At 42.4% G+C, this 14,562-nt stretch overlaps 1 protein-coding gene across 1 annotated transcript in view; it reads right to left on the reverse strand.

Annotated features, from left to right (window-relative positions):
- Sk (small conductance calcium-activated potassium channel) overlaps positions 1-14,562 on the reverse strand; it is a 189,053-nt gene that overhangs the window by 53,330 nt on the left and 121,161 nt on the right. Inside the window, exon 5 of the mRNA XM_076387233.1 lies at positions 6,625-7,029. Within this exon, the coding sequence (XP_076243348.1) occupies positions 6,625-7,029 (405 nt within the window). The remainder of the gene's footprint in view (positions 1-6,624; positions 7,030-14,562) is intronic.

Genomic DNA, 14,562 nt, shown 5'->3' on the forward strand with positions numbered 1-14,562 from the left:
TATAATTTCACTGAATTTCACGATTCTTCAAATAAATACTTTTACTTTAACCATCACTGTGCAAGAGAAATACAATTCTGCTGCCAATAATTCCGTAGTTACTCGGAAACAATGTTAGCCACTTTGACAAGGGTATCGTGCCCAACGAAAATCACATTTAGCGCTTCAAAGGGAGAAAAGAAGAAAGGGGAAAAATGGAACTTAATTCTCTGTCCCTTCTCCAAAGGCACGTCGCCCATTTCCGGGATCTCACACGCGTTCACGATTTATTCGTAGCACAAAGAGACACAGGAGCACTGCAAGAGACACTCGCAGCCGAGCACGATCTCATCTGGCAGGGAAAAAACTCGGGCCCTGCAGAACGAACATCGTGGAGCAACAACACGTAATCGAACTTCTGTGTACATGACCAGGCTGCAGAATACCCACGGCAAGAACTATGATGCATCACGGTTTCTTTGTCCTCCCTCTGTGCATCTATTCCACTAAAGCGTTGTCATTGAAATTCAAATGTATTTACCACTGTCACCAGAGACAAATAATTTGTCACGTGTCGCGCGGATTGTGATGCAGATGAAGTTTATGGTTAAACGAATTTTAACTACACACACACTATGTACGCCTGAACACTTCTGCATTATTCAATTCGACACGAAAATGAAGTTTGATATTTAGTGCTGCTTTGACGAGTGCTTAATTCACATAAAATTGAAATAGTAGTAATATTTAAATTTATTGTTATCGTATGAGTTCGTGTTTTATATTATCTTGTGTTGTAGAAGTGATTTGAGTTATGGTGGTGTATGATAATTGTTTGGTCACTGCACAAGGGTGAAGAAGAGACATTAATGACTTCCACTGATCTTTACGACGCGAGGGTTGGGCAATGACTGATTTCTTGGAGGGCCCTCTGCTTCTGGGATCCCCCACCCTTAGATGGAAGATCCAGGCCCCCACTAGACACGTCTGTGTCCCCCACCCTCAATTGAGAGACTCAGGCCCGCCACAGGATACGTCTGTGTCCCCCACTCTCAGTTAGGTGACCCAGGCCCCCCACAAGCCATATCTGTATTTCCCACCCTCAGTTGAGAGACCCAGGCCCCCCACAGAACACGTTTGTGTGCCCCAACTTACAACCTCGAAGAGGCCTTATTAGCATATGTACATTCACAGTGACTAACAGATTTATTCACACACATTGAGGATATTAAGTTTCGTGAGACTGTGGACTCCTCTTTTCTTCCATTCACCTGCACATCTATTTTCTACTTTCACAGTGAATTTTTTTTAGTTTCTCAAATTTTTCATGTTTAAGTTAATGTAATCTTTAGAATTGTAGGTATAGCTCCTCACGAAAAAAATTCGTCAAGTTTTATCTGTTATCCTCTGAGTGTGTATTATAATATACAGTGTAAATTTTATTCACCTACTGAGCTGTTTAGTTTACATACTTTACACACAACGAATTTCGCAGCAATATTCCAGAATTCACCTTTCAGTTGACATTTGAACCCCTCGCGATGGAAACTCGATATCCAAAGTTCGATTATTCATACCTCGATAGCTACACGAACTAAAATTTTCATATTTTTATCTTCTCTGCAATTTCGAAATATCGTATAGGATAAAATTTCCCTCGCCATCAAAATAAAATTCTAAAACAATGTGCCACATTTCAACTGACTACTTAAGTGTTGACAGTATATTTAACAACCCCCTTGTATTAACTATGATTCATCGAGGTGTCTAGTCACCTCGAACTGGATAAAGAACAGGGTTTGTTTGTTTTCCAAGAGGATGCACACGAGAATACCAGCATCATCAAGAAATCGATGCATAAAAAATGAGATATTCGTCTGGGGTTCGCACCAACTTTCCCATTTTCTAAATTTCCTCACACGGTAGAGTCGCCTGGGCATTTGCAAGTCGATGCGTACGTATGCATAGCTTCACGTCGGTGTAAATATTCGGATTCTTCCGCTGGCTGCATGTTGGCAGCCGAATCTGATAGCTCAGGGTCGAACAGGCGTAAATATTACCCAGAAAAAGTGTAACATTACGTATATGGGGCGCATTATCATCCACTGCTTTCAACGATGAGACGATAAAGGAAATTCTGCTGTGGTTGATATTCCGTTCTCAACTGGAATATTTAATCGAATTCAATCTAGTTACTGAAACGGGTCGAGTTGAATTGTTAATAAGATTTTATTATTACCTTCTCCGCTTCATTGAATGGCCAGGTTTAATCCCTTGATTAACAATACAGTAGAGCGTCGATTATTGGATTTCTCTCGATCTTTGTTATTTAGAATTTTGGGTCTTTTGAGTACTACGGATGAAACTAAAAAAATGTAAAGGCTCATTTTATTAGCACAGAGCCACATAACAATATGGTATTCGATTAAAATCGATCACGTATTGTATACAGAAAATAAATCGACGAAAAGGTGTTTAATTCAACCCTCGAAGAACGAAGTGTTTAAAGTCTACGCCCAGGTCAACCGTGACCCATGCATGTTCGGTTTAGTAGATATTCGATGACACGGTCATACGAATATGAGTATTAAAAATACGTCGCGGGTTTTACGATTTAATTGCCAGGTAGAAATTGCTGGCGCGATTCACGATTTTATCGATAGAGTTAAAAACACATCGTCACATTTTATGATCGCCAGATACAAATTGCTAGCGTGACCCACGATTTTGTTATTAAGGTTACCAGAAAACCTTTCATCGCTGTGGACAATTACTGACGAGGTAATGACGGAGAATTGCGCTTGGTGAATTGCCAGTTAACGCTACCACCCTGATCAGTTCTTCCTTCACGAATTTGAAGACTAAAAATTGAAGACTGAAGACATCGCAACTGTCAAAGGATTTCATTAAAAAGAAGACAAAGGACAACCTACCCCTCGAACATTAAACTTTATTAAGACTACACATAAGAATTGAAAATACACAGGCGTGTCACAAGATTCCAGTAACCCTTACGCGCCAATTTCCACCCCGTCACCTCCGAGACACCCCTACAGTGTGTGAACACAGGCCAGGCTTCACCGATATGTATGATTTGGCCCAGAATGCCGACAGAATGTTCGCGGCTAAAAGAAAGGGAGCAATCGAATGCACCCTCGCTGGCCTTCTTTCACGAGGAGGCACACAAACGTTTCCCCACCCTCTGTAACTCTCCAGCAACCCTATCCTCTCCCATATACCAATATTATTAATCTATTCGTTCGTTCTTGGCACGAGCTCAGACGAAAGATTGCTACAGTCAACAACGTAATTCAGTCGTCAGCGACGACCCTCTGCTCACGCTAGATTTAACCACCTTGAGTTGGATGCTCGAGGGTGATTATGCGTGTAAGAGAAAGGAGCATCGTCAACTTCGTTAGGCATCCTTTGAAAAGCCCAAGATTGGAGGCTGGATCGAAGCAGTCTGAGAAATGACTACTGCAAGAGGACACGATAAACAGGTCAGTAATTTCGACCGCGTGGCAGCCAATTTATTTCGTCGAGTGCGCAATTTTTGTCGCATGATTGGGGAGGTATCTCGTACGATTTCACCCCATGCCTGTAAAGGGGCGAATTACGATCCCGTTGGAATCTAAACATCTGTGGATTTGCTGACGTAGGAGTGGCTAGAATTTGGGGGATGTGGGCCCTTTGCTGCTGACTTGATTTTGTAATCAGGTCAATTTTTTACTCGATTTCAGAAAAAGAGAGCTCGGGTAGAAAGATTGAAAGAGAACATTTTTCTGATCAGAGTCGCATTGTTTTGCGAGCTTTTTTGCGCGATATCTGTGAAACTACGTATAGAAGAGTAAATACTCGCCGATCGTATGTGTAATGTTATTAACAAATATGAGAGTTGCATTCGCATGAAACGTTCACTCGATTCAGCGATTTACACAGACGAGTGAATAGCAACGTGCTTTTTTCCGTGTACGGGGAACACTGAAGCAAATATTTTCGCCAGTGGCTGGCAAACACGATTCGGATGTGCTCGTGTCAAGCCGACGAAATTCTGGCTTTCCTGCCCATCAATTCGGCATCGCTTCCGCGCGATCTGTCAGAAGGGTGCAAGGAAGTTGAAAAGCAGAAGACAAATGGCGTGATATTAAAAGTACGCTCGTTTATTATACCCAGGCTGTGAAATTGACGCGAAATAAGACTGATGGCAGGAACACGATAAAGCAATTGAATGAATTGTACGAGATAACTCGAAGTACTGGCATTACTCGAGTTTATGACAGACAGTAGTCCGTAATGTCAGCTTTCAGTGAACTCTCCAGACAACACCTGTGCTCTTGAAACTTAAGCTCTCAATTCAATTTAATCCCTCAGTATTCTCTTCATCCGAATCATACGAGCTCTGCTGTCATCACGCTGACACTACCAGCTGGATGTCTTTAACACCCTGAGTGCCACGGTATGTTGACTCAAACTTCTGCCATAAGAACAGTCATGAGTACGTACTAGCTGCTAATAAAATTAGTCTGAATTCACCTTTATATTCTTCTCAGTCTCTGCTCTCCTTTTTTTATTACCTTCCACTAAATCATTCCTCTATCATTTATTATCCCGCAAAATCTGTCGCCCATATGTGCGTGACGTAGCGCTTAAAATTCTAATTTCATCTTGAAGCTATAGGGAACCAGAGTCCACCAAAATTTATTTTCCCCTCGACTCGAAGAAATCCGCTCGTTTTCCCAACAGAAATTAGCCTCGTCACGAGTAACCTGTGCTTGTGGAAAACTGTCAGCGATCAGAGAACGCGAACGTCAGCCGCAGGCTAGGGTGAAACTGAAACCAGGCAACAAGGAGTGTAGCTGAAAAGGGGAAGGAAGAGTGGGGCGATCATTTTCCGCCGATGATCACGCGTAACGCTTAATTACCATACCGGTTCGCGGCTTGATCAAGGGAAAATGGTGACTTTGTTCCTGTCGCGGGATGCTGAAAGCGACGCTTTCAGAAGTGGCATTCAGACCGATTGATCTGCCTGTGGCGGGCCGAGGACGAATTAATTGAACGAGATTCTGTGTAACGTTGACTGCGCGTTGAGTGCTACTTAATTCCGTGACGCTTGTGAAGCTGGATAGTGGAAGGTGGAAGGCAGAGAATCTTTAGAATTAAAGTGTTTGGGTGATTATTATTGAGGTGTAAAGAGGTGTGAAGTAAAGGGCTACTCTGAAGGGAAAGCAGAATTTTGTTCGTTTTATGTTGGGGGAAGCTTCTGTATTTTATTCAATTTTTCTTTCACATAGGTAATCTTGTTTTTCTGTTATATGGATTTATATTTTTGTTGGCAAAAAATATTGGTTTCTGCTTTAGTGCATTGGAGAATGTTAATATGTTATGATTCATGAATTATGCAAGGTATCATTAACACGTGAATTATTACACTGTACCGATGAACGATCGTGTATCTCTTATGTTGTAACAGAGCACCACTTTTACCTCTATTCTATAACGTTTATGAATATTAAGCAATGAAATTTGCATCGAGTGCAGTTCTGAATGATTATTTCACAGATTAAATATTTGAGAACCTGAGTATTTAAATTTTCGAATTTTATTAGCTGAAAAATAAAAATTTAATAAGCACCTAAGTAGAATAGACACAAAGTGCGTATCGACTTAACTGTAACGCGATTAATGCGTCTTATAATGTAACCGTGCTCTCATCCTCGTTAAATCCTCGGGACGGTTTGACTTTGAAACTTTTTGTCTAAAATTTGCATAAGAAACGCTTCACTTTTACGCTCCTAACGAGATAGTCGCAACTAACTGTACGCCGCCACGAGTTTCCTGACTGAGTCAATTAAAAAGTTACTGAAGAAGTGCACGACGCTTTTGTTGCTTAAATTTCCGAGTTTGAGGGATAGAAATCTCTATGAACCCCTTCCCCTGTCGTCGAGACAGACCTGCTATGAGCAATCTTAAAACTACTTTACATTAATTGCTTGGTAATCCGATATTTTCATAAATAGAAATTAATTCAAGCTTGGGAGCGTTCAATGGAAATAATACAGACTACCACCTGAACCCAATCTAGAGCTCCCTCCTCCCTGTTTTTTAATTCTTCAGCTGGCCAATTAAAATACTTTTTGATTCGTGAGCAGTGATCCAGAGCATGAACACATTCCAGTATAATAATAAAATACCATAAAGCACACACCAGTATCAGTGTGTCTCTTGACTCCTTCATAAAGCTAGCTACAATTCTGGCGAAACGATGGGAAAATAATTCCAAAAGGACACATCTTAAACTCGAAAGCATCAACAGTGAAAATTGTACTATCATTTTACACATATAATATTCCATTATTTCCTTATCTAACTTGGATAAACGAACATTTCATTATATTTATTTACAATAAAAAACGAATTAAGTTGCTTGCCCTTTCAATTTAGTTTTATAATATGTTACCTGCAGGTTACCGATACTACCAAAAGAACACATTAATATGCCGCCAGACGTTCAAGTGTTAACCGTTTAGGTATCGAAACGTTTCCCTTACTAATGATCACAAAAACTTGGCCAAGACTCTTCCCAAACTGTTCCCCCTTCTAACCCCAGCTTCAGTTCTCGCGCCCCTAGGAACGAAAACCACTCACCTTGGTGTAGACACCAGCGCTGGACAGTTCGTTCTCGATGACCATCACGATGATGCCGAACATGCCCATGACGAGGGCGTAGTCGCTGATGCGTTTCCGCTTCTCGAACAGGGCCTTCCGCCTGCCCAGCCGGTAGCCGACGTTGGGTTTGTGCTTGGACCCAGGCCCTATGCTGCCCGAGGGGCCCTTCACCTGGCCCCCGCTAGCGAGCACGCGGTCCTCCATGTACCGCGGGTACTCGGAGTGGACGCCAACAAGGGCGATGCCGGCGTCCTCGCCTGCCCCAGCGGCACCGCCGCTGCCGCAGCCAGCACCCCCGCCGCCGCCCACGCCGCCCCCACCGGCCACGCCGCCGCTGTTCTTCATCGCCCCCGGGATCGAGAGGGTCGACACTGGCTTCCGTAGCTGGAAAAATCAGGGAACACTTTCAGCAATCACGCTCAATCGTGGGACAGCGCTGTCTCTGTGCCCCTAAAGGGCGACTAAGAGGCGATTCGGTGGATAATTCGAGGGCAGGGGCGAAAGAGGTGCGAGGAGGATCGAGGGGTTTGATTAGGGGGCAGTGTCCGTGATTGGACCATGGGAAAATCTTCTTCGACCGGATTGAAGGTTAAGGGTTGCTTCTTGGTTGATTGGGGTCTTTGTGGCGGTTATTGAGAGTCCGAGGACGAGGGTATGGAGATGTAATTGGAAGTGGGTACCATGGTCACCGCGACTGCTGATTGCCTATTGTTCTTGCGGTCGTGGGACTGACTGGGGGAGATATTATTCAGTGTGTGATTTGTTCCTCTTTCACGCGGTGGGGATGGGAATCGTGGAGATTAAAAGTAGGATTCTTCTGATAGCCTGCGAGTGGTGTTGAAAGAGTGACTTATTCCTCTTTTCTACGTGGCGTTGGGTATTTGAATCTGAGAAATGGGGAAGTCTCGCGAAGACTGGGAGCAGGTTTAGTGTTAACCCTCTGCCAGAGAGTTAGGTGGAAATCACCTGATTTTATATTTTGTTAGATTCCTCGGTTTAATATCTGTACCTCAGAGCCAGGGCTAATCTAAGTGTATTTTTGTTATTTTTCAGGACAGCCGAGAAACAAATACAATTAGGGTAAGAGACCCTATTACTGTGTCTGAACCTATTACTGCGCTTTTCATATTAAATCTATCTAAAGCACAATAATAGGTTCAGACACAGTAATAGGGTCTTCTATCCTACATATTTCCTAACATAGTCTTTGAAGTAGTTTATACTATTAAATTTCCTTCACTCATAACGTAACTTCACTAAATTCCTATTATTCTAATAAACTAAAGAAAAAGCAATAAGATCCTGTGAAAAACTTAATGGACTTCAGTTAGTCTGGTTCTGAGGTACAGATATATTGTGGTAGTAACCCTCTTAGTTCTCACCCCCATTTATTTCACCTCGCTCGTATTTACCATAATATCAACATTTTTCGAATTCCCATCAACTAAACCGTTCACATGAGCAAACTCACGGCTTCCTACATTGTCAGCACAGACGTCGCTTTAAAATTTGCGTCGCGAGGGGCAATAAAACGGGAAGTAGCCGTAAAAAGTGTCCCTCTTCTCCTTTTATTCCCAGCCTCTGCACCGAGCCACGTAGAAGGAAGAAACAAACTCACTGTCGGAATACGAATGAGAAAGGGGACACAGTGTCTCGTTTTGCGCGGGTAGCTGACATCCCCTGTCTGGCACACAGATTCCTCCTGTTTTTATTTAACTCTCCAGCAGCAAAATGCCAGTATTATAGCAAAATATGGTAAATCCACCGTATCTCTCCTACGAAAAATGTGACCTGATTCAGTAGAATTTTCTAAAAACTTGCAAATTAATCTGCATACCGTTTATCTCAAAAGACACAAGCTTTCTGATAACATAATTTCCATTTACTTCTGCTTGCAGTGTTCTCATAAACGAAGACGCACGAAAGCATTTCCTTTTCGAAGCTTGAAAAACTTGCGTCGCTGCATACTATATGTATGAATACAGTGATCCAAGGATAATACCAGCTAAGGGTTAACAGATAAGTCTGTCAGGGAGACCGAGGTTCACGGTTTTCGGTGCAGCGTAAAAAGGGACAAAACTGTGCAGAAGGATCGACGATGGCCTGCATCGTTCACAGGCGACTTTCGATTCGGCTCGGGCGGAAATCCGGTCAAGGAGGCGGCGATCGTCGTCGGTGTGTGTCTCGAGGAATCTCGATTCGAAGAGATCGATCGCGCTTAGGCGGCCACGTTAAATGGTAAACGGCATTCAGCGAAACGAAAGCTATTGACTTCAATAGGGAATGTGTCTCTTTGAGTGGTGGTTGCGGGGGGCGGGGGTGTTCTGAATGATTCAGGGCAAATTTATCGAGTCGGTGAGAGGTTCACGTGAGCCTGTGCTTGATGATTGGCTGTAAAAATGGCTTTGTCGATTTCGCAAGATATGAGAATTTATTTTTTGAAATTGTATGACTTTTCTTCAGTTTTACTACTAGCTGAATATGAGTTAAACTTGTGAGACTATAACGAATGGAGTTTCTAATAAATTTACGAGGAACTAAATTTATTAAAAGTCTCACGAGGCTATGCGCAATGATGGCTTCCAATAGAATTGTTTCGTAGATTTATTGAATAACATTTGTTATATTATATTTGAATTATTTTATGGAACTCTGAGCAATTTATCACTCGAATTGTGCAAAATTGACGTGTGAATAGAAATACTGGCAAAATGAGAGGGCAGAAAACCTGGGCCATTCCCGATTTCTAAAACAATAAGGGGGTGGAAATTCACGAGGCAGTATAGTATTCAAAAGTTATTGTTGCGCTTTTAATACCACGTGACAGTATACAGACAAAGGGGTACTCGTGAAACAATAACCTGAGCCAAAACACGCCTTCCATTCAAGCAGCGAAACCGACCAACAAAGAGTCACGTGTATATTCAAGTGCATAGTCGAAATTGCAATGCGTATAACCCATGTGAAAGAGTAACAAAGTAGTCTGGGTTAGTCATATTTCAAAATTACACAATAAAAATTCTGCACAAGATGTGACATTTCGACCAGACAATAAGTACGAAAAAGAAGTATATACCGACTATAAAAAAATAAAATGAAATATTTTTTAATCACCTAAAATGGGGACCACTGTACCAAGCTTCATAAAAAACGAGAATCCTCTCTTGAACTCGCCCAGGAAGGGAATTACAACCAAAGAGAATTGCGTTAGTGAAATTGTAGACGAAGATTTCAGCCGAAAATATGAGAAGTTAAGAGAAAGATGAGCATAAGCGTGGAAGCGAGTTGTAGGTCTACAGAAGTCTAGAAATTCTGATCTAAGCGTGCACAATGCTCCGTGCTCAACGAGTAATCCAAGTTAAACGCGCGGGCGCTGAGCTAAAAACTTAATTCCCGGTGATGAATTTTCATTCCGAAAGTAGCGCGCAGCAGGAGCACTTAAACAGCCCGCTCTCCGTCTAATGAGCGGAAGATGCAGCTGGAGCTGCAACGACCGCGCCACCGAGACGCGACTTCATTTGCTGGCTCCCAAGAATATCAACCTGTCCCTCTCAATTACACCTCGAAATCGCAACTCCTGTTGCAGCGACGCTACCTACTTCAATTCTACTTTCCTCGCGCGGAGAAGTCCGACTATGCACGCTGAAGGAGGTACAAGTAGGTAGAAACGAAATAGATGAAAGTGCTGTGGGATTTTTGGAGACAATTCAAATTTCGAATATTTGAAAATTAAGAAGCTTAACAGTTATTTGAGAATAGTTTAAATATTTGAAAATTCAAAAGTTTGAAAATTATTTTAATATTTGAAAATTCAAAAGTTTGAAAAGTATTTGAATATTTGAAAAGTAAGAAGCTTGACAGTTACTTGAATATTTGAAAATTTAAAAATTTGAATTCTGAAAATTCACCTCAAGCTAAAAATTTTAGAATTTTTGTTGCGAAGAAAATATTGATTTAAATACACGACAAGAGTAAAAAGGTATTTGATGTCACTGAAGCTAGTAAAAAGGTAATAATGCAACACTTGCTAAAAAAATATTCGACGCTAGAACCGACAGTGCTTGTAAAGTTGAAAAGCAGAACGAACTTAACTGCATAATTTCTCGCTCGTAAATTTAATACTGCATAACAGAAATGCGTCTGATTATACGAGAAACGAATTATGTAGTCCCAGTGGCTAGTCTGGATAATCCAGATTCGACTTTATTATCCAGGATAAATTTCACGACCCTTTAAAGTAGCTTCAATCGCGAAACGCGAGGAACCATCGTTCCATAAGGATCTATTGTCTATGAAAGAAAGTAATGCATACTTTCCCTACCAGTAACAGCTTATACGAGAAAGATAGCATCGTAACTAAAAACAGAACAATAAATGCTCCTCCACAGACTCCTCCTCTGCGTTTTCGAAACCAGATCAGAAATTCCCAATCTCTCCAACAAAGTTTCAACTACTGGGAGAACTTTTCCCTATCGAAGCCTGACTCTATTTCTAAGGAAACCTTTCAATTAATCCCAACTGCACTTCAGGATCCCCTCGTGTTCCTCTTCAGACAAGATACTACCAATGCAATCGAGATGCAACATCGCCCAAAACAAGTGCCAAAAATCTGTCGCGACTCGTAATATCCCAACCACGAGGCTGACGAAAATCTCCCTCCCTTTCTCTTTTAATAATTCATCGTTCACATTCTCCCCTGCACCACGCTCGCGCGTAACGAAGGTAAATCGCTGTCTGCGATGATCCCGAGCTTTAGGCGTGTAATTGAAATAGTTCACTGTTACAGCGGCAACTTTCGGTTATGAAATGAAGCATTCCGATGTAAATTGCCGCTGTTCCGCGGATTGCACCGCGACGTTCGCGGAAAATGAGAGTCCCTTCTTCCTCCGCGGCAATTTTATCGCGCGCGGATCCTCCCCGGCCCGTGGCGCACGAATATTCGCGCAATACGAGATTGCACACGGCCGCGAGCGTTTTATCGCGGTGGAAATAGAAATTCGAGTGACTTCAGGCATTCCCTGCGTTTTCTCGACTCGCGAAATTTAAACAACGCTTCCTTCAGCTGGTCTCGCGCCTCGTGGAAAACTTTCCGCGTCCCTGGAGTGTCGTTTAAAGGGTGGAATCCTGTGCAGGGAGATTCTTCTACTGGAATACGTGGGAAGCTGTGGGGGTGGGCTACAGTAGACTGCAGATTCTACTTTTCCAAGGAGACGATTCTTTCAGAAAGTGACAGATGTACTCTGGAGAAGTGAAAACTTTTATTAGGTAGTTCGTAGAATAAGCAGATTAACCTTTTGCTTGATTTTGGTGGGTGAAAAACTATCCACTTAGAAACCTCTCGTCTTTCCAACAGAGTGAATTTTAAATTTCCATTCGTTACACCCTCCGATTAGTCAGCAAAGGGAGATTGATTTCGGCAGGAAATGGATAGGAAAGTGACACATGGTTCGCGTCCGCGATGGTGACAATTATACTCGCGCGATTATAGAATGCACGGCGAACGATTTTGCGATAGCCGACCCTGTGACCTTTCGCGCGACGCCGAAAGGGGAGGGTGATAAGATGGGTCGTGTTATTGGGAAAGGACAGAAAGGTGGATACAGAAATGGGGATGGTAGTCATGGAAACCATCCCGAGAGACTACATCTTCCTCAATCTAAACCTTGATTGGCTAAGGTAATCTGAAACTTGCGCCCGCGATAAAGTTCTCACCTTAAAGCCACTTTCGGCGATTTTCGAGCGCGGGAAACGTGTTGGCGGTGGTTCATACTTCAACAGAGTTATTCCCATTTTAAGACAGGATTATCGACGGAACTTCCAGGAATTTCTTCGTCTACTACTTAACTTATCCCAGGTGATAATATCATCAAATTTTCTACTTGGCTTAAATGTCTTAATTATTACACACCATTTTAAGCCCAGATAATTAGGCTGCAGTTACGCTGCAGGCGTTTTCTGCCGAACGATATTCTAACGAATATGTTTCAACTTGGCTCGCTTTTAAGATAAATAGTTAGGACATAGTCGTCAGAATATCAGTTCGTCAGAAAACTGATCCACAGCAACTGTAGTCTCAGAATACTTGAAACAAAGCTACAGTGATTTCCAAAATTCAGAATTGAAAATCTTCAAAATTTCAAGTCCTGAAACGCTGACTGGAAATATTTAATATTCCAATTTTCAAACTTTTTTATTTTCTTAATTTTTAGTATTCGTTGAAATTTCTGAATTTTAATTCCAGAAACCTGACCATAATCGGAAACTAGGAATATCCTTCGGAGATCGTCTTGTGAAGGGGGTCAAAGGTCAGTCCCGATCCAAAGGAATTCTGTTGGCAAAGGAGAGGTGGCAGGGTGGTACTATTATAATACAATGATTCTGTGCAAAATTCCACGGGAATTCCAAGAAACCACGACCTCGTTCGGGTTTGCCAAGTCTTACGACACTCGTCGGCTTGTTACGCCAGTAAATATGGAGTTCTCGCGAGCTCCAAGGGGCGAATCGAATCCTTAACAGCCTTGTACAGCGAGATTACTGTCGTGACTCGACTCTTCGACCTCTTTATGGTCATCGAGCTTCCCGCGAGGGACCCGATCGCTCTGACGAAAGCGCGCCTCGCGTTGCCTCGATCTTCAATTTCTTCGGTGATAGAAACTTGAAAATTGTGTCAACGTTCAGCTGGAATCTGGGTTGAAACAACATTCAAGAACTGTACAAACTGCTGCCTATTACTGGGTAAATGTAGATATGCCAGTTTTTGCGCGGTGTTTCAATTGGAAAGTTTTCTTGTAGGGAGACGTTTTTTGTGCGCTTTTAGGGCTGCGTTCCTCAGGGATGATTAAATTTGATAAAAATGTAGTGAAGGTATTGCTTGCAGCAAAAGTTTCAAGGGACTAATACATACAAATAAGAAACAGAAGTCTCTTTTCAATATCTCAGTACATTTAACTTCGAAGCGATTTGCAAATTAAATTCTTGAAACCCTGCCACCCAATTTTCAGATATTGAACTGCAGTTTTAAGTGCACCAGACTAAATTACACATTCCACACGAATAGACTCGAGACCTCTGTTTCACGATAATTAGATTTATAAAATAAATAGCGACAATAATTAAACTTCAACTAAAATTACGTTTCCCCGTAAATATTCTTCTACTGAATACTGGATTTAATTTCGTGAATACAGACATTTACTCAAAAATGATTTCAAATATTATCTAAAACTTCAAAGAATATTACTTTCAGGGTACTCGTCCCAGACAAGGCTTCAAGCTTCGTAGCTCTCAAAAAATCGTTTCGAAACTTCATAAAAGAGTCCTCAAAAAAAATTCCGCAACTGCCTCCTCTAATTACTTTCCCCTGAACCCAGTGTGCAACACAAATACCAAATTCCAGCGTCCAAAGCGCTCGAATCGGACGAAATAATTGGATATTCGAAGGAGGACGATTGTCACAGCGCGCAGAATCGATCGGCGATTATTTCGCGCGAGCACTTAATTAAATTCCTGTCGGACATTCCCCCGACGAAGGCACGGCCGCGCCATGTGCTCGTGATTTTAAGTCACTCTCGGGTAATTAGTATTTCGTGCAGGCCTGGGTCTCATCGAACGATTCCCGATCGCTCCTCTTTTATCGAGCTCCCCGACAATCTTCGGCCACGCCACCTCTCTACTCGAACGTGGATAAAGGAGAGGCTAGCTCGCTCGAGGAATACAGAAGGGGAATCGATCAGATCGTCTGCGTTCACGTCGACGTTTCCAGCCTGACACGGGACCAGGGCCTTTGTCAAGTGTCGATGCAAAACGTCGGGCGAGATTCGTCGGGCGAAATTACAGGGACGCGCGGTGTTGTTTCTCCCCCTACCCTCTTTCGCCCCCTGGGGGCGCGATTCGATGATCAGTGGGTCAGAGATCCAC

Source organism: Calliopsis andreniformis, chromosome 10 (genome assembly GCF_051401765.1).
Source record: "Calliopsis andreniformis isolate RMS-2024a chromosome 10, iyCalAndr_principal, whole genome shotgun sequence".
Taxonomy (NCBI): domain Eukaryota; kingdom Metazoa; phylum Arthropoda; class Insecta; order Hymenoptera; family Andrenidae; genus Calliopsis; species Calliopsis andreniformis.